At 28.0% G+C, this 27,959-nt stretch overlaps 1 protein-coding gene across 1 annotated transcript in view; it reads right to left on the bottom strand.

Annotated features, from left to right (window-relative positions):
- The window catches only part of LOC145291558 (protein white-like), a 302,163-nt gene that overhangs the window by 138,866 nt on the left and 135,338 nt on the right, over positions 1 to 27,959 (bottom strand). The window contains exons 8-9 of the mRNA XM_080137621.1: positions 10,106 to 10,208; positions 838 to 933 (exon numbers count right to left, since the gene is read on the bottom strand). Coding sequence (XP_079993747.1) covers positions 838 to 933; positions 10,106 to 10,208 — 199 coding nt within the window. The remainder of the gene's footprint in view (positions 1 to 837; positions 934 to 10,105; positions 10,209 to 27,959) is intronic.

Raw genomic sequence — 27,959 nt, 5'->3', positions numbered from 1 at the left:
TCTTTCAAACTCCTTGGCCTAACGTTCACAGGAAACATGAGTTGGAACAATTACATTGAAGGCATTGCCAGGGCCGCTGCAAGAAAGGTGGGCTCTCTCTAACATGCTAGAAAACTACTAACACCCTAAAGTATCCTGTACCTCTATAAGGCCACCATTCGCCCATGTATGGAGTATTGCTGTCACATCTGGGCTGGTGCATCTGCTACTAGTCTCTCGCTCCTTGACAAGGTTCAAAAGAGAGTCGCAAACCTGATAGGCCCTGAACTGGCATCTAAGCTTCAGCATCTGTCCCATCGACGAAATGTTGCATCCCTCTGCCTTTTCTACAAGTATTTTAGTGGTGAATGCTCTGATGAACTGCAATCTTGTGCCCCCACGACGTGAGCACCCTCGACAAACCCGACAGGCTGCTAAATCCCACCCCCACACTGTAGAGATCCCTAGATGTAAAAGATCTTTTTACTCCAATAGTTTCTTCCCCAGAACCGCTAGACTCTGGAATTCCATTCCAGGTCCCTGCTTCCCCAACAGTACTGACGTGCAGAAGTTCAAGTGTAACGTGAACCGACATCTTGCTGCCCAAATCCCTACATAATACCCCAGTAGTTGTTGCCCCTGATAGTAGCCCCCTACACCAAAGTGGCAATGTGCCTTGCTTGGGGTGAAAATGTAATAAAAAAAAAAAATTAAAAAAAAAAAAAGATAAATAAATCTTCTGCTATCGAGCAATCCCATCTTTAAAAAAAAATGTCAGTTGATGATAACGTATGTAATAACATGAAATTGATTTAGCATATTATTATCCTTGTTTTATCGTATGAAAAAAAAACTTACTTGAGATGGTGAGTTGTAACCGGTGTCGTTAATATCTTTAATGGAAGAATTGATTAAGCTGCAACTTTCACTTTTCGAATAAGTATCGCATATCAGCTGAAAAAAAGAATGAAATTTGTGTTTTATATAAAAGAACAAAATGTTGATAGTGAAAATTGTCTTCAATGTTACTAATTTCAATATGTTAGTACAGTCATGGAAACAGGAAACAGGGAGAGAATTCCAAAAAAAAAAAACTATTATAGTAGAACACTTCTCGACATCTAGGCATCTATACAGTGAATGAATAGGATTTGTTGCTTGTCGGGTTAGGGTTAGGGGTATTTACGTCGAGGGGACAAAAGTGCTACGAGTCCGCCAGATTAATCATTGGTCCTCAGAGCTATTGTCTTCGACAGTGAAATCGCATGCGGCTAGAAATGGCTAAATCGCATGAAATGGCTAAATCAAGTGTTAAAAACCATGTCTCAGGCGACACACCTTCAAAACTCTTTTAAAGTTCAATCCTTCTCTCATTGTGGTGGGAGCGGTGGCAACATAGTTGTAACGGAGTTTAATGAAAATTTAGGATGACTCAGGACCAGGATGCATCGTTCTCTAGTCGTCTCTATTTCTATATGTGACAAGCAATGAAATTTCAAGTGCAGAACTGAAAATCGCTTGAATGAAAGTAGCAACGTTGCTTCTGTGCCGTTTCTTTGTGCGTTCTGGTCCAAACTTCTTCCTACTTCTTATTCAAACTCTGACCCTTATTGTTTTTTGGTGTCGGAGGTAAGAACCTACAATTGTACAGGCTAACGAATGTTAACAACGGTAGCGACTTCATGCAGACCAAGCAATCCTGAGACACTGTGCAGAAGTAGAACTTGCATAACAAAATAAAACAATACAACTTATTCAAGATGACATCGTGGTGAAACAGGAGTTTCCTCAACACTTTATTGGTCATAGTGAACACATGTAAACAAATTGTGGAATTGAAATTATGGAATACTTTTCGTTTTTTATAAATAATTTTTTATGGAATGTTTTCTTCAGAATTGATTTATACCCTGCTTGTTTGACTGGTTCGTATGAGAAAATATCAGCAGAAGCTGTAAGATAGCTGCCTTGCGAGGATATTAGCAGCAGCCGTTTTGAGTGTGTATGCGAATTGACAAGTGTGCGCGGACTTCCGTTACGTTTTTCATAGATTTTACCTCACATTCGCAAATAGTCATGTGGAAAACGAATGACAAGTTATTTTATTTAAGACTTCCGAGGTGGCTTTCATTCACAATATTTGTAAAAAATTTTGCAAAGTGTGAATAATAATAAGATGTGCCCGCGTATTTAGCAAACGAATTAAAAAATCGATGAGAACAAGGTAGAAGTATATATGTGTGTGTGTGTGTGTGTGTGTGTGTGTGTGTGTGTGTGTGTGTGTGTGTGTGTGTGTGTGTGTGTGTGTGTGTGTGTGTGTGCGGAAATGGATTTTTTTTTACAATTATATTTCACCTTTTATTTATACCAATTCTTTAATTTATGAAGCTCAATGCATATAACAAATAAATAACAAAAGTCTATACTCCAAATTTCAAGATGTTGTTCACTTTATTATTTATTCCTTTAAGTACGTTTCCATGCATAATTCTTGACAGCACCTGTTTCGTAGCGTAATATAATTCATTTGATTATTATATCAATAAATGAATCTATTTTGATTTAACTCATCACAAGAAAAAGTATCAATTCATTCAAAAAATATAAAGGCATGATTACATGGCAACATGATATAATAAAAGAAAAAGAAGAAATAAAAAGTTTCAGCAAAAACCTAACAGCCAGCCATGGTTCTCTCCAGAATGTGCTGCTGCCATTGCGCACAGAAATCACTTTTTCCACTGTTTCCAACGTAATAGATGTATGAAAACTAAAACCGCTTTCAGGACTGCCAGCAACCATTGTAAGAAAGTAATAAAGAACGCAAGATGGTTGTATGCTCAATCTGTTAAGTCCAAAGTAGCTGAGCAGCGGCTTGGTTCCCACCAGTTTTGGCAAATAGCAAACAGAATCCTGAACAGAAGCGTGTGCTCCATCCCAACTATTATCAATGGACCTGAGGTAATCTCGTCAGCATCAGACAAAGCCAAACTCTTTGTCAAGAACTTTGCAGCTAATTCTACCCTTTGCGATCAAGGCCGCCAACCCCCAATATTTCCTCCTGTATCAGAAAACACGCTATGTGATATACGTATATCTGTACGTGATGTTGCCAAGCTAATCAAAAACCTTGATTCCAGTAAAGCAACTGGCCCTGACGGTATTCCAATTATAGTACTCAAAAAACTTCAACCTGAACTAGCGCCCATACTTACAAAACTGTTTAAACGTTGTCTTAAGGAGAATAGTTTCCCATCTCCCTGGAAAATTTCATCAGTATGCCCTGTATTTAAGAATTCAGGTGATCGCTCATCCCCCTCTCAGTACAGGCCAATAAGTCTCCTGTGCGTCATGAGTAAGTTGCTGGAATCTGTGTTAAATACTGAAGTAATCAACCATCTCAACAAAAAAAACCTTCTTAGTGACACTCAATATAGTTTCCGTTCTGCTAGATCTACAGCAGATGTGCTTACAGTTATATCTCATAGGATTAGCAAATCTCTCGACGGAGGCAACCTTTCTAGGGCAATTGCTCTTGACATATCTAAGGCCTTTGATAGGGTATGGCATAAAGGTTTACTTTATAAGATCTCTAGCTATGGTATTGCTGGAAATGTCTTCTCAATTATTAAATCATTTCTTTCTGATAGGTTCATAAGAGTAGTAGTTGAAGGGCAAAAATCAGAAGCTCACAGTATTAATGCCAGTGTCCCTCAGGGGTCGATCCTGGGCCCAACTCTTTTCCTGATCTACATTAATGATCTTCCAAATCACATCCTTACATCATTTGTAGACATTTATGCTGACGACACTACCATTTATGGTAGCACATCTAAGACAGTAAACGACCAAGTTCTCTCCAATTCTCTCTCCTCTGATCTTGAGCACGTAGTACAATGGGGTAAGGAGAGGCTGGTTACTTTTAATGCATCTAAAACCAAGCTTCTCTCTTTACATCATCAACATTCTGAACCACATCTGGCATCAATTGAAATGAATGGCTCTCGTCTTCAGGAGGCCTCAAGTTTTGACAAGCTTCTGGGCTTGACCATTTCTCCTGATCTGAAATGGAACACGTACATCAAATCTGTTGCCAAGACCGCTGGAAAAATGGTGGGATCTTTCTATCGATCCAGTAGATATCTCACTGCTGATGCTATTCTCTATCTATATAAGAGCCAGGTACGTCCAAGGATGGAATACTGTTGCCACATCTGGGCAGGAGCTGCTAGAAAGGACTTGGCCTGCCTTGATAGAGTTCAAAATAGACTTCGTAGCCTCGTAGGAGATGTCCTTTTCTCTTCCTTGCAACCTCTATCTCACAGAAGAGATGTTGCGAGTTTGTCTCTGATGTATCGTTATTTTCATGGAAAGTGTTCGTCTGAGCTTCAATCTATGGTCCCCCCTCGCCAAACTTTCACAAGAAACACTCACCTAGCTGTAAACTCTATCAATAATTTCCCCCACTCTTTATCTGTGCCTAAACCTAAACGTAGATTCCATGAACAAAGCTTCTTTCTTAGAACTGCACGCCTGCGGAATTGTCTTCCGTTTTCCTGCTTTCCGGCTGACTACAATATGGTTGTCTTCAAGTCTAACGTAAATAAGTTCTTGATGAGCCGTTCCATATAAGTTATCAAATTTACCAAATTTTCATTGCTAATGATTACTATATTGTCCAATTTCTACTGTACACTCTTTAACCCTTATCCTTGAGTGGCCTCTTGGCCTTGATAATGTGGTGATGCCTATGTAAAAAAAAAAAAAAAATTGCAATTCTCTCCCAATTTTCGGATTTTATAATCATTCCCATATGTCTTTACATTTTTTAATGAGTTGATAGGTGCTATTTCTTCTGGAAATTTAAGGGCAGAATTCATTGATTGATATCATAATTAAATGTATGATTTTTTGCTACGAAACAGGCGCTGTATATATATATATATATATATATATATTTAAAGGAGATTAGAACAATAGTCTAAAGAGCAAAGTGTATTTTAATGTAATAGTAAAATTACAAGTTTAATTAAAATACAGGGAAATAAAAAGTGCTCGTTGTAATTTAGATATATAATAAGCTCGATAGGTAAATATCCTAGAGCTAATTTAATATTTAGTAATGTGATTGATAATTTAAAAATCAAATTATAATTAAATTAAAAATCCGTTTTATCAGAAGGAACAACAACAAAATCAATTATTTGTACGATCGTTTCGGAAAACAATGTTTTTATTGTGGTAGACATCAAGTTACGGACAATAATTAATACATATAGTTTTTTATTAAACAAGGTTTCCTCATCAGCAAATATTGAAAAGGGTTTTTATTAAATGTAAAAGACACCATAAATAAACCTAGCATTAAAGTAAGGCAGATGTATCTGGAAAAAATTAAAATAAAGGTATGGATTTAAAACTTGATAAGAAAATTAATATGAGTTAGGGATAGAAATAAAATAGAGTAAACTTATAAATATAAATTTGGTTTAAGTACAATATTATACATACATACACAAATACATACATGCATGTATATGAAAAAGTATACACATATATATACATATACATAGATATACATATATATATACATAAAAACATACGTACAAATATTTACCTTTTAATTTTTCGCCTTTTGAAATCAGGAACTATGGTTAAAGTACTCATATAGATGCTTGCTATAGCTTTTCAGCTTATGAAATGATAAATTTTCAAAAAGAACGCTTGTGTAATAATTTATTTCCGTTAACGTACTTTTGATTAACGGACGCCAAGGTTTAGAATTCGAAATAAATTGGAGGATAATGTTATTTGTATAACTAAATAATGCAAAGGGGATAATTAGGCATATTTTTTTAATTGAAGAATGTAAGGGAGATAATTAGTCTAACTTAATTTATTACAGAATAATAAAAAAAAATTATAATCTATTTTTACTAATAAGTAATTTTTAATGATTTGAGGTGGTTTATATTTATTAAATTTAAACCAACGTTTATGACTGCCTAAAAATTTTGAAATATGAAGATATAAAAAATACAACCACCCTATTAAATACAAAAGAGGAACTAATATTCACATGCAGTCAGCGTAGTGGTTATGAGCCTTGACTGTCGCACAGGCGGTCGGGTTTCAATCCTGGCTTGAGGTAGTTGCCTGTCTAGCCACACTAATGAGCTGTGAAACAGCGAAACAGTACTGTATGTGGATGATATATATATATATATATATATATATATATATATATATATATATATATATATATATATATACTAGCAATATATATATATACTAGCAATACCCGTCGTTTACTGGGTTCAAAAACAGCCTACAGAAAATGTACTCTGATTTATGAAACACCCCATAATTTTATTATACCATATTTCTACAAACTAAAACATAATTATCAAAGTATACTTACGCAGATAGATATAAAAAGTCTTTATTAAAGTGCATGCCTATTTCCATTCTATGGAGGCCAGGTGCTAACGCAGACCCCACACTTTTATTATACCATCCCTATTTAAGTTAAAACATACTTATCAAAGTATTATTCTGTACATCTATATCAAAAACACTTGTAAACTTTTTTTTTTAATTTTTTATTTCCATACTTTGTGGACCAGGCGCGAACGCAGACCCCACAATTTTAATGAATCACCGTTCTACCAGATCAAACATACCCATTCCTGTGTCTCGATAAATCTTCTATCATTATATGTAATCAGTTTTTTAAAATAGTCAACCATATAGGAGCCTATTCGTGAACAGACACATGCACACACAGACACACACACACACATTCAGCTTTATATTATATTATATATATATATATATATATATATATATATATATATATATATATATATATATATGAAATTTGGAATATAGGCTTTTGTCATTTATTTGTATGTGTATATATGTAATATGTATATATATATATATATATATATATATATATATATATATATATATATATATATATATATATATAGCCCACAAGAGCCATGACAGTCAATGAACGCATGCAAGAGGCTCGGGTTTCGAATCCTGAGTTCGGATGTGTCTAACTAATGAGCCTAAAATGAGGGTGAAACTCGAGTCTTGGACTTCCGGTTCGTTGACTGTCATGGCTCTTGTGGGCTGCGACGTTGTTTGGCTGTGCAATTTATTATATACAATCTCTCACATTTTGAAAATCATGTGTGTGTGTGTGTGTGTGTGTGTGTGTGTGTGTGTGTGTGTGTGTGTGTGTGTGTGTGTGTGTGTGTGTGTGTGTATCAATTGTAATGATATAGGTGGAGAGGGGAAAAGAAACGAATGAAAAGAGTAATGAATAAATATCTGCGAGTAGCGCCCCCTTCCTCCTTCTCCAAATCAAACGTAGACCCCTACCGAGCACCCCCTCCCTCACACACGACATCGCTAACAACAAGAATCCTTCCAAGCCCCTCCCTCATACACCACAGCGCTAGCAACGAGAACCCTGCCACCACCTTTAACACCTTACCTTTTCCTTCCCTTCGTTCGCTCCTCCTCTCTCACTGGGTAAAAACCGATGCGCCAGAAAGCAGTAGCAGCAATGAGAAAGGAAGGAGGGAGAAGGAGAAAAATCTATTGTTCCGAAGATAAAATGAGGGACTTTATTTTGTTGTCTCAACCCCTCATGAAAAGAAACTTAATGTTCAACCACCAGAAAAAATAAATCGACGTGGAACGATGTAAAATGACGCCCATCGCGTATAAGTTTCGATGAGATAATGTCGACGATTTGGAAAAAGCCTACAGAAGGCAATGTATCAGCGTTCAGGGTCTTTTAAAAATAATAATAATAATAAGCAAGAAAAAAGAAACTACGCTGGTCATGCGATATATTCTATCGCCAGTTAAGTACCCCATTTCTAATACCCCAAACCCAACCCCCGCCTCCATCCATGTTTTTTTACTATTATTCCAGAACGACATTCATGTCAAGTTGTTTTCACTTTATCCTATTTTTATTTTATTTTTTTATTTTTTGCTTAATTTCTCGTTTGCTCAACCTCACCCAAACCCATTGAGGTGTTACATTTAATTTCAAGCATATATTTAATAAAGCCCTTATGATATTTTATCCACGTGTTGTCATTCTTGCGTTGCGTTTGAATTGTTCAAGGTTAAATGAGTTATTCATGAAGATAGATAACATGTCATTTTAGGGCGCAAATCCGCACCCGACGCACTTTAGATATTTTTCTTTTATTTTTATTCTGTGTTACGAGAACGTAGGGCGAAGCGCCATTTTAGAGTCAAAGATTCTAACCAGGGGTGATCATCCCGACTTAGCTTCTCCTAAACCCGTAACACAATTGATAAAATGAACTTAAGATAAATATTTTTCCAAAGTTATCAAAATATGGTAGATCTTTATAAATAAACTTTATGTATAGATTAAAGCAGTTAGTTCATGTTTTTGTACTTAAAAAATTTGTTCGTGACTGATTGATAATAAACCAAAAATAACTTATCTAGATTGTTTTAAAGTGGTTATTTGAAAATAATTCTTACTCGGAAAAAGTATTTTCTAGAAAGAATCAAATCAAATTACACGGCATTGTTCTTAGGAATATCCCGTAAGGATCAACAAGAAACATTAAGGAATCAGAATCAAATATTGATATTTGTGGAAGAAAGCTATGTATGACAAAGACAAAATAAAACGATTTTTATAAAATAGGCTATGAATATTATATTTTTATCTACACGCATATGTTTCACCTGATATATATATATATATATATATATATATATATATATATATATATATATATATATATAAAGCTGAATGTGTGTGTGTGTGTGTGTGTGTGTGTGTGTGGTCACGAATAGGCTCCTATATTGTTGACTATTTTAAAAAAACTGATTACATATAATGATAGAAGATGTATCAAGACACAGGAATGGGTATGTTTGATCTGACAGAACGGTGGTTCATTAAAATTGTGGGGTCTACGTTCGCGCCTGGTCCACAAAGTATGGAAATAAACAATTTAAAATAAAAAAAAACGTTTACAAGTGTTTTTGATATAGATGTACATAAGAATACTTTGATAAGTATGTTTTAACTTAAATAGGGATGGTATAATAAAAGTGTGGGGTCTGCGTTCGCGCCTAGCCTCCATAGAATGGAAATAGGCACAAACTTTAATAAAGACATTTCATATTTATCTGCGTAAGTATACTTTGATAATCAGCGACGTCTGTCGCTCTTGGCAGAAAGACGCATGACTACTGTCAAACTATTGAAAAATAAGGAGGAAACTTGAAATTCTCACGCATGCGCAAAAATATACTATAGCAACTATTGTTAAATGCAGCTGAATCTCTTCGCTCGCTAAGAAAAGTAGATCAGACCAGTTCTTCTAAGAGCTCACCAAACGCCAAAGGAAATAAGTTAAATTAACCGCAAAAGAAACTGCAAGAAAGTCAAGAAAAATTTAATAGTGAAGGTATGAACATTTAAGAACTTTATAATACTCTAACTATTTTATCAGAGAGGCGGTAGCACTCTCTATGTAATATAGAACCGATAGAGGACCAAGAGGCAACTCCTAAGGCCCAAAACCCAAAGACCTAAAACCCAGCAGGAAGCGACCTGCTACTAATGGAGGCGGCAATGAGCCGCCTCCTAAAAAAGGCAATACTATCATGAATGTAAGTTTAAAAATAAGACTGTAAGTAAAAATACTAATTAACAAGAATAAAAAAGCATTGGAAATGCAAAAGGATATAGGGATGGTATGCCAAAAAGTATACAAACAAGATAGCTATGAATGGCTAGGCACATGGAAATAGAATTGCATCCAAAGTATAGCCCTATAGCTTTTTACAACTGTAATGATGGCACGGAATGAAGATTTTTAATCATTTTTTTTTTCATTATCGATTTTCGGTATTATCTGACGACTTCCTATATAAAACATGAGAACACTCCCAGACACATAAAGTACATTTGTGTGAAATTAAAAAAAAAATGGCTTAACCGTTTCGAACGAAGTCACACACACACACACACACACACACACACACACACACACACACACACACACACAAAGTGACTTTTATATATAAGTAGAGATATCTTTACCTGTATTCTATTTGTACAATCTTCTTCTTGACCTGGAATAAGGGAAAGTTTATCCAAATAAAAATCGGCAGGATTATAGTTAGTCGGACAGGTTAATCCACATCTGAAATATAATCAAGCAGAAAATTATTTTAAAACCTGTCCACGTTATTATCTTTCTTTGCAAAATATCAGTTTTCACAAGCTTTCTTACATTTATTTATTTATTTATTGTTGACAAAATGTTTTCGTCTTCAAAATTATTTCAAGATCGTATCGGAGGAACTGAGTGTAAAATATGCTTAAATATGATATTTGATTCATCCAGATTTCGTAAATATTATTATAGAGTCGTGATTTCAAAAGTAAAAACAAAAGTATTTAGTATCAGCTAGAATCGAAACCGAAACTGCAGCATTCAAAAGTGGTGCTGCTATCACTGTACAAACGTGACACGCATATAAACCAATTAAAAATAAAAACAAAAAATAAACGAAGATGAACGTACACATCGTTTAACGCTTTTTTCCATTTTGACAAATTTTTTATCCTTAAAAACAACTTTAACCTTTTTAACAATTTTAACCTTTTAACAATTTTAACCTTTTAACAATTTTATCCTTAAAAACAATTTTAACCTTTTAACAATTTTATACTTAAAAACAATTTTAACCTTTTAACAATTTTATCCTTAAAAACAATTTTAACCTTCTAACAATTTTATACTTAAAAACAATTTTAACCTTTTAACAATTTTATACTTAAAAACAATTTTAACCTTTTAACAATTTTATACTTAAAAACAATTTTAAATTTTTAACAAGTTTATACTTAAAAAATATTTTAACCTTTTAACAATTTTAACCTTTTAACAATTTTATTCTTAAAAACAATTTTAACCTTTTAACAATTTTATCCTTAAAAACAATTTTAACCTTTTAACAATTTTATCCTTAAAAAAATTTTTAACCTTTTCACAATTTTATACTTAAAAACAATTTTAACCTTTTAACAATTTTATACTTAAAAAAAATTTTAAATTTTTAACAAGTTTATACTTAAAAACAATTTTAACCTTTTAACAATTTTAACCTTTTAAAAATTTTAACCTTTTAACAATTTTAACCTTTTAACAATTTTATTCTTAAAACAATTTTTACATTTTAACAATTTTATTCTTAAAAACAATTTTAACCTTTTAACAATTTTATCCTTAAAAACAATTTCAAACTTTTAACAATTTTATACTTAAAAACAATTTTAACTTTTTAACAATTTTATCCTTCAAACAATTTTAACCTTTTAACAATTATATCTTTAAAAACAATTTTAAACTTTTAACAATTTTATACTTAAAAACAATTTTAACCTTTTAACAATTTTATTCTTAAAAACAATTTTTACCTTTTAACAATTTCATCCTTAAAATAATTTTAACTTTTTAACAATTTTATACTTAAAAACAAATTTAATCTTTTACAAATTTTATCACGAAAAACAATTTTAAACTTTTAACAATTTTTTTCTCAAAAACAATTTTTAACTTGTAACAATTTTATCCTTAAAAACAATTTTAACCTTTTAACAATTTTATACTTAAAAACCATTTTAACCTTTTAACAATTTTATCCTTAAAAACAATTTTAACCTTTTAACAATTTTATACTTAAAAACAAATTTAACCTTTTAACAATTTTATACTTAAAAACAATTTTTACCTTTTAACAATTTTATACTTAAAAACAATTTTAAATTTTTAACAATTTTATCCTTAAAAACAATTTTAACCTTTTAACAATTTTAACCTTTAAACAATTTTAACCTTTTAACAATTTTATTCTTAAAAACAATTTTTACCTTTTAACAATTTCATCCCTAAAATAATTTTAACTTTTTAACAATTTTATACTTAAAAACAAATTTAATCTTTTACCAATTTTATCACGAAAAACAATTTTAATCTTTTAACAATTTTTTTCGTAAAAACAATTTTAAACTTTTGACAATTTTATCCTTAAAAACAATTTTAACCTTTTAACAATTTTATACTTAAAAAATATTTTAACCTTTTAACAATTTTGTACTTAAAAACAATTTTAACCTTTTAACAATTTTATACTTAAAAACAATTTTAACCTTTTAACAATTTTATACTTAAAAACAATTTTTACCTTTTAACAATTTTATACTTAAAAACAATTTTAAGCTTTTAAAAATTTTAACCTTTTAACAATTTTATTCTTAAAAACAATTTTAACCTTTTAACAATTTTATCCTTACAAACAATTTTAATCTTTTAACAATTTTATCCTTAAAAACAATTTTAACCTTTTAACAATTTTATACTTAAAAACAATTTTAACCTTCTAACAATTTTATACTTAAAAACAATTTTAAATTTTTAACAAGTTTATACTTAAAAACAATTTTAACCTTTTAACAATTTTAACCTTTTAACAATTTTAACCTTTTAACAATTTTATTCTTAAAAACAATTTTAACCTTTTAACAATTTTATTCTTAAAAACAATTTTAACCTTTTAACAATTTTATCCTTAAAAACAGATTTAACCTTTTAACAATTTTATACTTAAAAACAATTTTAACTTTTTAACAATTTTATTCTTAAAAACAATTTTAACTTTTTAACAATTTTATCCTTAAAAACAATTTTAGCATTTTAACAATTTTATCCTTAAAAACAAGTTTGACCTTTTAACAATTTTATCCTTAAAAACAATTTTAACCTTTTAACAATTTGATCCTTAAAAACAATTTTAACCTTTTAACAATTTTATTCTTAAAAACAATTTTAACTTTTTAACAATTTTATCCTTAAAAACAATTTTAGCCTTTTAACAATTTTATCCTTAAAAACAAGTTTGACCTTTTAACAATTTTATCCTTAAAAACAATTTTAACCTTTTAACAATTTGATCCTTAAAAACAATTTTAACATTTTAACAATTTTATTCTTAAAAACCATTTTAGCAATTTTATACTTAAAAACAATTTTAACCTTTTAACAATTTTATACTTAAAAACAGTTCTAACCTTTTAACAATTTTATACTTAAAAACAATTTTAACCTTTTAATAATTGTATTCTTAAAAATTTTTTTAACCTTTTAGCAATTTTATTCTTAAAAACAATTTTAACCTTTTAACAATTTTATCCTTAAAAACAATTTTAACCTTTTAACAATTTTATCCTTAAGAACAATTTTAACTTTTTAACAATTTTATCCGAAAGAACAATTTTAACTTTTTAAAAATTTTATCCTAAAAATAATTTTATACTTTTAACAATTTTATCCTTAAAAACAATTTTAACCTTTTAACAATTTTATCCTTAAAAACAATTTTAATCTTTTAACAATTTTATCCTTAAAAACAATTTTAATCTTTTAACAATTTTATACTTAAAAACAATTTTAACCTTTTAACAATTTTATCCGTAAAAACAATTTTAACCTTTTAACAATTTTATATTTAAAAATAATTTTATACTTTTAACAATTTTATACTTAAAAACAATTTTAACGTTTTAACAATTTTATACTTAAAAACAATTTTAACCTTTTAACAATTTTGTACTTAAAAACAATTTTAACCTTTTAACAATTTTATACTTAAAAACAGTTTAAACCTTTTAACAAGTTTATTCTTACAAACAATTTTAACTTTTTACAATTTTAATCTTTTAACAATTTTATACTTAAAAACAATTTTAACCTTTTAAAAATTTTATCCGTAAAAACAATTTTAACCTTTTAACAATTTTATATTTAAAAATAATTTTAACCTTTTAACAATTTTATACTTAAAAACAATTTTAACCTTTTAAAAATTTTATACTTAAAAAATATTTTAACCTTTTAACAATTTTGTACTTAAAAACAATTTTAACCTTTTAACAATTTTATCCTTAAAAACAATTTTAACCTTCTAACAATTTTATCTTTAAAAACAATTTTAAACTTTTAACAATTTTATACTTAAAAACAATTTTAACCTTTTAACAATTTTATTCTTAAAAACAATTTTTACCTTTTAACAATTTTATCCTTAAAATAATTTTAACTTTTTAACAATTTTATACTTAAAAAGAAATTTAATCTTTTACCAATTTTATCACGAAAAACAATTTTAAACTTTTAACAATTTTTTTCTTAAAAACAATTTTAACTTTTTAAAAATTTTATCCTTAAAAATAATTTAATACTTTTAACAATTTTATCCTTAAAAACAATTTTAACCTTTTAACAATTTTATCCTTAAAAAATTTTTTAATCTTTTAACAATTTTATCCTTAAAAACAATTTTAATCTTTTAACAATTTTATACTTAAAAACAAATTTAACCTTTTAACAATTTTATCCGTAAAAACAATTTTAACCTTTTAACAATTTTATACTTAAAAACCATTTTAGCAATTTTATACTTAAAAACAATTTTAACCTTTTAACAATTTTATACTTAAAAACAGTTCTAACCTTTTAACAATTTTATACTTAAAAACAATTTTAACCTTTTAACAATTTTATCCTTAAGAACAATTTTAACTTTTTAACAATTTTATCCGAAAGAACAATTTTAACTTTTTAACAATTTTATCCTTAAAAATAATTTTAATCTTTTAACAATTTTATACTTAAAAACAAATTTAACCTTTTAACAATTTTATCCGTAAAAACAATTTTAACCTTTTAACAATTTTATATTTAAAAATAATTTTATACTTTTAACAATTTTATACTAAAAAACAATTTTAACCTTTTAACAATTTTATACTTAAAAAATATTTTAACCTTTTAACAATTTTGTACTTAAAAACAATTTTAACCTTTTAACAATTTTATACTTAAAAACAGTTTTAACCTTTTAACAAGTTTATTCTTACAAACAATTTTAACTTTTTACAATTTTATCCTTAAAAACAAGTTTGACCTTTTAACAATTTTATCCTTAAAACAATTTTAACCTTTTAACAATTTTATACTAAAAAAAAACATTTTAACCTTTAAACAATTTTATTCTTAAAAACAATTTTAACCTTTTAACAAGTTTATTCTTAAAAACAATTTTAACCTTTTAACAATTTTAGCCTTAAAAACAATTTTAACCTTTTAACAATTTTATACTTAAAAACAATTTTAACTTTTTGACAATTTTATACTTAAGAACAATTTTAACTTTTTAACAATGTTATCCTTAAAAACAATATTAACTTTTTAACAATTTTATCCTTAAAAACAATTTTAACATTTTAACAATTTTATACTTAAAAACAATTTCAATCTTTTAACAATTTTATCCTTAAAAACAATTTTAAACTTTAATAATTTTATCCTTAAAACAATGTAACCTTTTAACAATCTTTTAGCAATTTTATACTTAAGAATAATTTTAACATTTTAACAATTTTATTCTTAAAAATAATTTTTACCTTTTAACAATTTATCCGTAAAAACAATTTTAGCCTTTTAACAATTTTATCCTTAAAAACAAGTTTGACCTTTTAACAATTTTATCCTTAAAAACAATTTTAACCTTTTAACAATTTGATCCTTAAAAACAATTTTAACCTTTTAATAATTTTATCTTTAAAAACAATTTTAGCCTTTTAACAATTTTTTCTTTAAATACAATTGTAACATTTTAACAATTTTATACTTAAAAACAATTTTAACCTTTTAACAATTTTATACTTAAAAACAATTTTAACTTTTTACAATTTTATACTTAAAAACAATTTTAACTTTTTTACAATTTTATACTTAAAAACAATTTTAATTTTTTACAATTTTATACTTAAAAACAATTTTAACCTTTTAGCAATTTCATCCTTAAAAAAAAAATTTATCTTTTAACAATTTTATCCTTAAAAACAGTTTTAACCTTTTAACAATTTTATACTTAAAAACAATGTTAACCTTTTAACAATTTTATCCTTAAAAACAAGTTTAACCTTTCAAAAATTTTTATCTTTAAAAACAATTTTAACCTTTTAACATTTTTATCCTTAAAAACAATTTCATACTTTAAAACAATTTTATCCTTTTAAACATTTTACCCTTAAAAACAATTTTAAACTTTTTAACAATTTTATCCTTAAAAACAATTTCATACTTTTTAATAATTTTATACTTAAAAACAATTATAACCTTTTAACAATTTTATCCTTAAAAACAATTTTAACCTTTTAACAATTTTATCCTTAAAACAATTTTATCCTTTTAACAATTTTATACTAAAAAAAAACATTTTAACCTTTAAACAATTTTATTCTTTTAACAATTTTAACCTTTTAACAAGTTTATTCTTAAAAACAATTTTAACCTTTTAACAATTTTAGCCTTAAAAACAATTTTAACCTTTTAACAATTTTATACTTAAAAACAATTTTAAACTTTTAACAATTTTATTCTTAAAAACAATTTTAACATTTTAACAATTTTATACTTAAAAACAATTTCAATCTTTTAACAATTTTATCCTTAAAAACAATTTTAAACTTTAATAATTTTATCCTTAAAACAATGTAACCTTTTAACAATCTTTTAGCAATTTTATACTTAAGAATAATTTTAGCATTTTAACAATTTTATTCTTAAAAATAATTTTTACCTTTTAACAATTTATCCGTAAAAACAATTTTAGCCTTTTAACAATTTTACCCTTAAAAACAAGTTTGACCTTTTAACAATTTTATCCTTAAAAACAATTTTAACCTTTTAACAATTTGATCCTTAAAAACAATTTTAACCTTTTAATAATTTTATCTTTAAAAACAATTTTAGCCTTTTAACAATTTTTTCTTTAAAAACAATTGTAACATTTTAACAATTTTATCCTTAAAAACAATTTTAACTTTTTACAATTTTATACTTAAAAACAATTTTAACTTTTTTACAATTTTATACTTAAAAACAATTTTAATTTTTTACAATTTTATACTTAAAAACAATTTTAACCTTTTAGCAATTTCATCCTTAAAAAAAAAATTTATCTTTTAACAATTTTATCCTTAAAAACAGTTTTAACCTTTTAACAATTTTATACTTAAAAACAATGTTAACCTTTTAACAATTTTATCCTTAAAAACAAGTTTAACCTTTCAAAAATTTTTATCTTTAAAAACAATTTTAACCTTTTAACATTTTTATCCTTAAAAACAATTTCATACTTTAAAACAATTTTATCCTTTTAAACATTTTATCCTTAAAAACAATTTTAAACTTTTTAACAATTTTATCCTTAAAAACAATTTCATACTTTTTAATAATTTTATACTTAAAAACAATTATAACCTTTTAACAATTTTATCCTTAAAAACAATTTTAACCTTTTAACAATTTTATCCTTAAAACAATTTTATCCTTTTAACAATTTTATACTAAAAAAAAACATTTTAACCTTTAAACAATTTTATTCTTTTAACAATTTTAACCTTTTAACAAGTTTATTCTTAAAAACAATTTTAACCTTTTAACAATTTTAGCCTTAAAAACAATTTTAACCTTTTAACAATTTTATACTTAAAAACAATTTTTACCTTTTAACAATTTTATTCTTAAAAACAATTTTAACATTTTAACAATTTTATACTTAAAAACAATTTCAATCTTTTAACAATTTTATCCTTAAAAACAATTTTAAACTTTAATAATTTTATCCTTAAAACAATGTAACCTTTTAACAATCTTTTAGCAATTTTATATTTTTCCTTCAAACAATTTTAACCTTTTAACAATTTTATCTTTAAAAACAATTTTAAACTTTAAACAATTTTATCCTTAAAAACAATTTTAACCTTTTAACAATTTTATCCTTAAAAACAATTTTAACTTTTTAACAATTTTAGCCTTAAAAACAATTTTAGCCTTTTAACAATTTTATCCTTAAAAACAAGTTTGACCTTTTAACAATTTTATCCTTAAAAACAATTTTAACCTTTTAACAATTTTATTCTAAAAAATAATTTTAGCAATTTTATACTTAAAAACAATTTTAACCTTTTAACAATTTTATACTTAAAAACAGTTCTAACCTTTTAACAATTTTATACTTAAAAACAATTTTAACCTTTTAACAATTTTATCCTTAAGAACAATTTTAACTTGTTAACAATTTTATCCGAAAGAACAATTTTAACTTTTTAAAAATTTTATCCTTAAAAATAATTTTATACTTTTAACAATTTTATCCTTAAAAACAATTTTAACCTTTTAACAATTTTATCCTTAAAAAAAATTTTAATCTTTTAACAATTTTATCCTTAAAAACAATTTTAATCTTTTAACAATTTTATACTTAAAAACAAATTTAACCTTTTAACAATTTTATCCGTAAAAACAATTTTAACCTTTTAACAATTTTATATTTAAAAATAATTTTATACTTTTAACAATTTTATACTAAAAAACAATTTTAACCTTTTAACAATTTTATACTTAAAAACAAATTTAACCTTTTAACAATTTTATACTTAAAAACAGTTTTAACCTTTTAACAAGTTTATTCTTACAAACAATTTTAACTTTTTACAATTTTATCCTTAAAAACAATTTTAACCTTTTAACAATTTTATCCTTAAAACAATTTTAACCTTTTAACAATTTTATACTAAAAAAAAAACATTTTAACCTTTAAACAATTTTATTCTTAAAAACAATTTTAACCTTTTAACAAGTTTATTCTTAAAAACAATTTTAACCTTTTAACAATTTTAGCCTTAAAAACAATTTTAACCTTTTAACAATTTTATCCTTAAGAACAATTTTAACTTTTTAACAATGTTATCCTTAAAAACAATATTAACTTTTTAACAATTTTATCCTTAAAAACAATTTTAACTTGTTAACAATTTTATCCGAAAGAACAATTTTAACTTTTTAAAAATTTTATCCTTAAAAATAATTTTATACTTTTAACAATTTTATCCTTAAAAACAATTTTAACCTTTTAACAATTTTATCCTTAAAAAAAATTTTAATCTTTTAACAATTTTATCCTTAAAAACAATTTTAATCTTTTAACAATTTTATACTTAAAAACAAATTTAACCTTTTAACAATTTTATCCGTAAAAACAATTTTAACCTTTTAACAATTTTATATTTAAAAATAATTTTATACTTTTAACAATTTTATACTAAAAAACAATTTTAACCTTTTAACAATTTTATACTTAAAAACAAATTTAACCTTTTAACAATTTTATACTTAAAAACAGTTTTAACCTTTTAACAAGTTTATTCTTACAAACAATTTTAACTTTTTACAATTTTATCCTTAAAAACAATTTTAACCTTTTAACAATTTTATCCTTAAAACAATTTTAACCTTTTAACAATTTTATACTAAAAAAAAAACATTTTAACCTTTAAACAATTTTATTCTTAAAAACAATTTTAACCTTTTAACAAGTTTATTCTTAAAAACAATTTTAACCTTTTAACAATTTTAGCCTTAAAAACAATTTTAACCTTTTAACAATTTTATCCTTAAGAACAATTTTAACTTTTTAACAATGTTATCCTTAAAAACAATATTAACTTTTTAACAATTTTATCCTTAAAAACAATTTTAACTTGTTAACAATTTTATCCGAAAGAACAATTTTAACTTTTTAAAAATTTTATCCTTAAAAATAATTTTATACTTTTAACAATTTTATCCTTAAAAACAATTTTAACCTTTTAACAATTTTATCCTTAAAAAAAATTTTAATCTTTTAACAATTTTATCCTTAAAAACAATTTTAATCTTTTAACAATTTTATACTTAAAAACAAATTTAACCTTTTAACAATTTTATCCGTAAAAACAATTTTAACCTTTTAACAATTTTATATTTAAAAATAATTTTATACTTTTAACAATTTTATACTAAAAAACAATTTTAACCTTTTAACAATTTTATACTTAAAAACAAATTTAACCTTTTAACAATTTTATACTTAAAAACAGTTTTAACCTTTTAACAAGTTTATTCTTACAAACAATTTTAACTTTTTACAATTTTATCCTTAAAAACAATTTTAACCTTTTAACAATTTTATCCTTAAAACAATTTTAACCTTTTAACAATTTTATACTAAAAAAAAAACATTTTAACCTTTAAACAATTTTATTCTTAAAAACAATTTTAACCTTTTAACAAGTTTATTCTTAAAAACAATTTTAACCTTTTAACAATTTTAGCCTTAAAAACAATTTTAACCTTTTAACAATTTTATCCTTAAGAACAATTTTAACTTTTTAACAATGTTATCCTTAAAAACAATATTAACTTTTTAACAATTTTATCCTTAAAAACAATTTTAAATTTTTAACAAGTTTATACTTAAAAACAATTTTAACCTTTTAACAAATTTAACCTTTTAACAATTTTTACCTTTTAACACTTTTAATCTTTTAACAATTTTATTCTTAAAAACAATTTTAACCTTTTAACAATTTTATCCTTAAAAACAATTTTTACCTTTTAACAATTTTATACTTAAAAACAATTTTTACCTTTTAACAATTTTATACTTAAAAACAATTTTAACCTTTTAACAATTTTATCCTTAAAAACAATTTTTACCTTTTAACAATTTTATACTTAAAAAAATATTTTAACCTTTTAACAATTTTATCCTTCTAAACAATTTTAACCTTTTAACAATTTTATACTTAAAAACAATTTTAACCTTTTAACAATTTTAACCTTTTAATAATTTTAACCTTTTAATAATTTTATACTTAACAACAATTTTAAATTTTTAACAAGTTTATACTTAAAAACAATTTTAACCTTTTAACAATTTTATTCTTAAAAACAATTTTAACCTTTTAACAATTTTATTCTTAAAAACAATTTTAACCTTTTAACAATTTTATACTTAAAAACAATTTTAACCTTTTAACAACTTGATCCTTAAAAACAATTTTAACTTTTTAACAATTTTATTCTTAAAAACAATTTTAACTTTTTAACAATTTTATACTTAAAAACAATTTTAACTTTTTAACAATTTTATACTTAAAAACAATTTTAACTTTTTAACAATTTTATACTTAAAAACAATTTTATCCTTAAAATTATTTTAATCTTTTAACAATTTTATCCTTAAAAACAATTTTAACCTTTTAACAATTTTATCCTTAAAAACAATTTTAACCTTTTAACAACTTGATCCTTAAAAACAATTTTAACCTTTTAACAAGTTTATCTTAAAAACAATTTTAACCTGCTAAAGGCTCATAAGATTGTTTTATTTGAGGCCCCTGGCGCCACTCTGCGATTTTTAGTTTCGGAGGAGATAGCGGTTGAAAATATAAATATATTTTATTTTATTTTATTGCTCTTTTCCTGTCATATACATCCATTAGATTCCAAAGAAATGTTTCAAAAGAAAACTTGTGCTATGGCCCAACAAAATGGAAAAGATGTGTCTTGTTTTTGCAGAGTAGATTCAGCAACATGTGGCCGGGAATTGTCGTGAAGGAGAATGTAGCCTTTTCTGTTGACTAATACTGGGTGCTGTTGTTGAAAGTTCTAATGCATTTCATCCATTTGTTGACAGTATTTCTCCACCGTAATAGTTTCATCTGCATTCAAAAACACTAATGGGTGAGACCGGTTGCAAACCACCAACCAGTAAGGATGACCTTTTGGTGCAACTCTGGCTTTGGGAAATGTCACGGAGCTTCGTCGGCGTCTAACCGCTGAGCTAAGCAACGCTGGTCGTCGTAAAGAACCCATTTTTCATCACAAATTACAACCCAGTCAAGAAACGGATCGTTCTTGTTGCGTAAAAGAAGGGAAGATGACATTTCATAACGGCGTTTCTTTTGCTGGTCAATTCATGAGGCACCCATTTTATCAAGTTTTTTCTTCCAATCCATCTCAAGTAGTTGGAAATCGTTCGTATACGTTACGCCTAATTTTAGAAGCAAGTTCCCGAACAGTTGTGCATGGATTGACTTCGACTAAGGCTTTTAATTGATCGTTGTCAGCATCCGATGGTTGACAACTACGCTCATCATCTTCAAGACTCTCGCCGCCATTTTTTTTTTATTCAATTTTCATCCCAAACAAGGCAGAGTGCCACTTTGAAGTAGTGGGCTACTATCGGGGACATAATTTGCAGGGGAATTATCAAGGGAGATGAGTAGCAAGATGTTTGTTCAAATTACACTTAAACTTTTGCATATCAGTACAGTTTGGAAAGCAGAATCCCGGAAGGGAGTTTCAAAGTGGACATTGAAGTCACCAAATGCATGAACTTGTGCGTTAGTATCGAGGGAGAGTGCTATATCTATGCTGTCAGAAACTTTGTTTATTAGAGTACAGTCTTGGGTTGAGGGAGAGTGGTAGAGAAAATACAAGTAGCTAATATTGTGTTGCATATTTATCCTGAAGCACATAAAGGCCTGGTCGTCTGATTCTAGTTTAATTTCTCTAGTCAAGGGGGGGGGGTTACGAATATAGAAATTACGAAATTTCTTAAACCACTATTGTGCTATACGTTCAGTAGTGGTTCCGGTTTTCGGCCTAGCTTGAATTGAAATAAGAAAATTGTGCGAATTTGTTTTTTCCATCTTGTATTCAACGTTTTGTAAAGAAAACATAATTGTTTTAAAACGATTGTAAATAAAACGATTAGATAGAGCGAAAAACGCTCTTTAAAATGATATATAAAGTAAAGGTATTATAATGAAAACTTACTTGAAAATACATCGTTTGAAATCAAAATTAAAAATTCTGCAAGAACTTTCTTCTCAACTTAACGTAGAAATTTTTCCAGCATATAATGACGTTGACTGGATGGGGTGGGATTTTGCTGCTAGACGAGTAGGTGAAGTGTATTTACGTTAAGGGGGCACAAGTTCAGTAAGTTCGTCGGAGCATATTTTGTGAAACAAGCATAGGGATGCAACATTCTGGTGATGTGACAGATGTTGATGCTTGGCAGACAGTGTGAGAAATTAAGTAACATCTCATACTGTCCTCTGTTAACGTCGCAAATAATGCTATCTGTACAGCAATTAAATATCATGTTTTTGGGGTGTTTTGTTTTTCAAATACGGACGAAAAATGACCTTTTTATCTTTTCCCCGCCATATTGAATGTCCAGGAATATGTGAAGTCGCCAAACTTTCACAAGAAACACTCGTCTAGCTGAAAACACTATCAATAATTCCCCCCAGTCTTTATCTGTGCCTAAACCTAAACGTAGATTCCATGAACAAAGCTTCTTTCTTAGAACTGCACGCCTGTGGAATTGTCTTCCGTTTTCCTGCTTTCCGGCTGACTACAATATGGTTGTCTTCAAGTCTAACGTAAATAAGTTCTTGATGAGCCGTTCCATATAAGTTATCAAATTTACCAAATTTTCATTACTAATGATTACTGTACACTCTTTAACCCTTATCCTTGAGTGGCCACTTGGCCTTGATAATGTGGTGATGCCTATGTAAAAAAAAAAAAAAAGTCTCTCAAATAAGACAAATTAAGAAAATAAGGAAGAAGCTAAACTTATCTTTAATATCTTGCAGATGTAAATAACTGTTTTTAAAAATATATCTGGATTTTGCCAAACTAATGACATTTTGCCCTCGTTTAGTGACATAAAGTGACTTACGCTGTATATAAAACCGTGGCATTATCGGTACTGCTCAACTTCTTATCTCCCGTTACGAACAAGTCCTTATTCCGCTTTAGCACCTTATTGATCTCTAACTTGAACTCCTCGGGCACTTTTATCCCTTTCAAGTTTTCTTCAGAGATCTTATCACTATGTTTCTTTGGCATGGTAATGTCCATTATTTTACCAGCCGTTCTACACCTAGCTATCTTACACCCTCTTCTTAAAGTAACCGTCTGGTTGGTGTTATTCATTATTAAAAGCGGAAAACTTTTTGATCCTATAATTTTTACTACGGTATTTGCTACTGAAATACCACTCAGATCACTAAGAAATCCTCTATCTATTTGTTCCACCTCATACTCTAGCCCTTGACCGTTTTTAATACCCGCACGAGCTGTGCACGTATGCAGATGCTGGGATTTTAATGTTATTTTTCCCCCAGTCTTACTAGAGCTGAGATATGAGCATCTTCTTCTAACGCTATATATTCATTTCCTTTTTTATCGCCCCTAAGTCAAAGTACATCCTCACCCCATTTTTCCTAAGCCAGTCCCGTTTGCAATCTCTCCACATGTGGCCCACAATTGAAACACCTTATACCCTGTCTAGTTTTTTACTTTTCTCTAGTTTTATATACAGGCCCCCTATTCTCTAATCTTTTCCACCTATCTTGTTTTGGAAATTTTGATGGACCTACGGCTTCGACTCTAACCTGTCGTCTCGCATGACAAACCTCCATGGGTTCATCATCGTATTCACGGTTTGCGTTGAGCCGAATTTTCCATCTTACTTCTGCTAAGGCTTTCTCATAAGCTGCATGGAGATCTGTAGGTTCATCCCTCATTACGGCCATTTTCACATCCTTATCTCTGAGGCCTTCTATAAAAAATCCTAGAACTTGTTTTTTTACTAATTCATTACCTGCCTTTTTAAAACTAAGCATTAATCAGAAGTGACTTTTTCAGGGAATTCATTATCAAGCTCAAATATCAGCTGATGTTATATTGTAAACAAACACAGACGGAATTTAATGAACGATATTATTATTATTATTATTATTATTATTATTATTATTATTATTATTATTATTATTATTTATTTATTTATTTATTTATTTATTTTATTTATCATTTTTTGTGAAATATTTCACTGGCCAAATTATTTCTCATAATATATAATAATCAATAAAAAATAATATACATACGCAATCTGCATAAATTAAAATATCATGTTTAAGCGTATTGTACGACCGGGCAACGCCGGGTTGCCAGCTAGTTCAACATAAACGAGTTAAAAGTAAAATTAGAAATATTTTTCTTCAAAAAGTCTTATCTGCACAGTTTAGTTTTGCTTTTCATATAGAATGTGTAAAGAAAATTCCAATAAAATATATTTTTGAAAACCAATGACCCATCAAACTTTAATATAAAGATATCCCTTAAATAACATGTCCTGTCGGCATAGTGATACTGAACATGTACATCCTCTAGTATATATTTTAGTTAGTTGACAATTACAGAAAATGTATTAAAGCGATTTTTTTAAGTGGAAATCGTACCGGACAATACATGAAGCCACTTCATGCACAGAGCTAAAAAAAAAAAAATATTACTTCAAAGCCAAAACAAGCCATCGATAAGTATTAGATGGATAGATTCCGACTTATAAAACATCAATTCTCTCCCCTTTATCAGAAACATCACTCATGGTATGTGAGGACTAAAGAGCAAAATAATTGAAATTATTGTTACGAGGCTGCCGAAAGTAAACACAGGGTATACATTCTACTGACATCACATGACTTAAAGAAAGAAGGTGATAACAAAAAAGAGTTCGTTTAGAGCAACATTTGACGTTCGTTTAGAAGAAGCATAAGAGGTTTAATGACACGGGCTGACAAGATATAGCTATTCAGTGATTTCGATCTCTCATTGTCTCTCCCTCTCTATTTTTCTATTTCCATACTAGTCTGCGATTTGGAACATAAATTTCGTTTCACGTTGAATAAATGATTCGCTCTCTTCAACCAAATTATTCTTTTAAAGCTAATAATAAACTTTAACCAGTCTAGTATGATCACAGCGTGCGCGCATACAAGAAGAACGAGCTGCAAGCAAAATATGGATAACTATTTGTGTGTTACAGGGAAGGGCTGTCCCCTTTCCATGTGAATAAGAGGAATATTAGATAAGTGAAAATGAGATTAGGATAAGAATCGAACCCTGTAGGCAAAGTTAAGAAATGGAATGTTAGATATTGTTAAATTCTGTTAGAATAGTTAAATATTGTTTATATCGGAAAAAAAGAGTTGATTGTCCATTCTTTTAGAAATCTGAATATTAAATATGTCAGTAAAAGAATGAACAATGCAAATTGAATTATATTGTTTAAAAATAGGTTAGATAGAATTGAGGATTCTTTTGTTGTCAAAAGTGTGTTGGACAAACATATGTAAAGCCACGTGAAATTAGTCACGTTTGAAAAACACACTTCTGTCGTCATAAACATTTATCCATATTATGGGTTCGGATTTTAGTCAGTCAGAGAGAGCAAGTCAGTTGGCAGTCAGTTGGTCAGTTGATGAGTTGGAGTCAGAGCCTCTTGGAGGCGAGGGGAGAGGAGTAAACCAATGTATCCATACCATTTGAATTCCTGACGTCACTCGACCGGTCGATCAGATGAATAAAGAAGTCATCATGTTTTGTACGTGTTGTCACGTGTCGTCATTCAGTTAAAACTGGGCAGGAGCTGCTAAAAACAGCCTATCCTGCCTTGACAGAGTACAAAATAGACTTCGTGGTTTAGTGGGGGATGCCCTTTTCTCTACCCTGCAACCTCTCTCCCACAGAAGAGACGTTCCGAGCCTATCCTTGTTTTATCCTTCTTTCCATAGCAGGTGCTCGTCTGAACTCCAATCTCTGGTCCCCCCCCCCTCACCAATCTTTCACGAAAAACACCCGTCTAGCTGAATCCACTGTAAAAAATTTCCCCCACTCTTTATCTGTGCCTAAATCAAAACGTGGATTCCATGAACAAAGCTTCTTTCTTAGAACTGCACGCCTATGGAACTCTGTTCCGTCTACCTGCTTCCTACCTGACTACAACTTGGATGTCTTCAAGTCCAACGTTAACAAATTCCTAATGAACCGCCCCCTTAAGTAAACACTTCATCAAATCTCCACACTAACGTAATGTACTTGCAATAACCCTTATCCCTGAGTGGCTTCCGGGCCTTGATAAGTGGTGACCACTGTGTAAAAAAAAAAAGGTAATGTGTTTATCATCTTGTAACGAACTCTTGTGTAAACTCTTCCAAGTATTGTGTCCCCACCATCATCATAAGTGAAGTATCTCTTCCTCTCTTCTAATAGGCGTTAAAAGAACTGTAATAAATGTCTTCTCTCCCTCAGCATCAGAACCGTTACTTCCATTACAAATGTACCCGTTATATATGTCCAGCGTCATCCTTAAATATGAACCCCTGCTACACAACGTGTGATCTTTAATGTTTCTGTGGTGATTATCGCGATTTGGTTGCTGCATGTATTAATGTGTGCAGCAATATTTGGCGGTGCGTTAAAAACGTAATTTTTCACATTAAGATAGATTAAGCAAAAAGGAATTTTTATTTTAGAAGTGGGAATTAGAAAATAAAGCTAACATGTCGAGGAAATGACGCTATGACAGGAAGTCGACATGCCGAAGAATCAAGTAAATATTTCTCTTTTATGTTGGGCGTTGAATGGCACGGACGTTTTTTTTTTTGTTGGACTCTTTCAATTAATTTACAGAAAAAAAAAACTGATACTGTGTTACTGTTTTGATGAACTTGCTACGTGACACAAACTATTGTGTTTGTCGAGTTCAAAACAATTCTACAAATGAATATGAAAAGCCCATAACAGAATTGATTTTGTCTAGAAGTGTAAGTCATTTTGAGTTTCAGAACAGTTTCAGATGGTTCGCTGTTACACACAAGTCCTGGGAGGTGACTTGTTTGTAGTAGACAGTTCCACAGAACAAAATATTCTTACCGTGTCAAAACCCGGGAAAGAACATGTGAAATTGCTCCAGAAAAGGTTTAATATTTATGAAGCAATTCTGGTTTCTGATTGGTTGGTAGCGGAACGTAAATTAATTTGATTCGCCAGTTCTTGGCAGCATCGTTTATAAATAGAATCGTCCGACTGTGTGGGATCATACCCCCATTACAAGTCCATTGTGATGGGATGTCT

Source organism: Euprymna scolopes, chromosome 12 (genome assembly GCF_053919585.1).
Source record: "Euprymna scolopes isolate OS-2025 chromosome 12, ASM5391958v1, whole genome shotgun sequence".
Taxonomy (NCBI): Eukaryota; Metazoa; Mollusca; class Cephalopoda; order Sepiida; family Sepiolidae; genus Euprymna; species Euprymna scolopes.
Note: the sequence above shows the minus strand (reverse complement) of the source record. Positions and strands in the feature narration are given on the sequence as shown.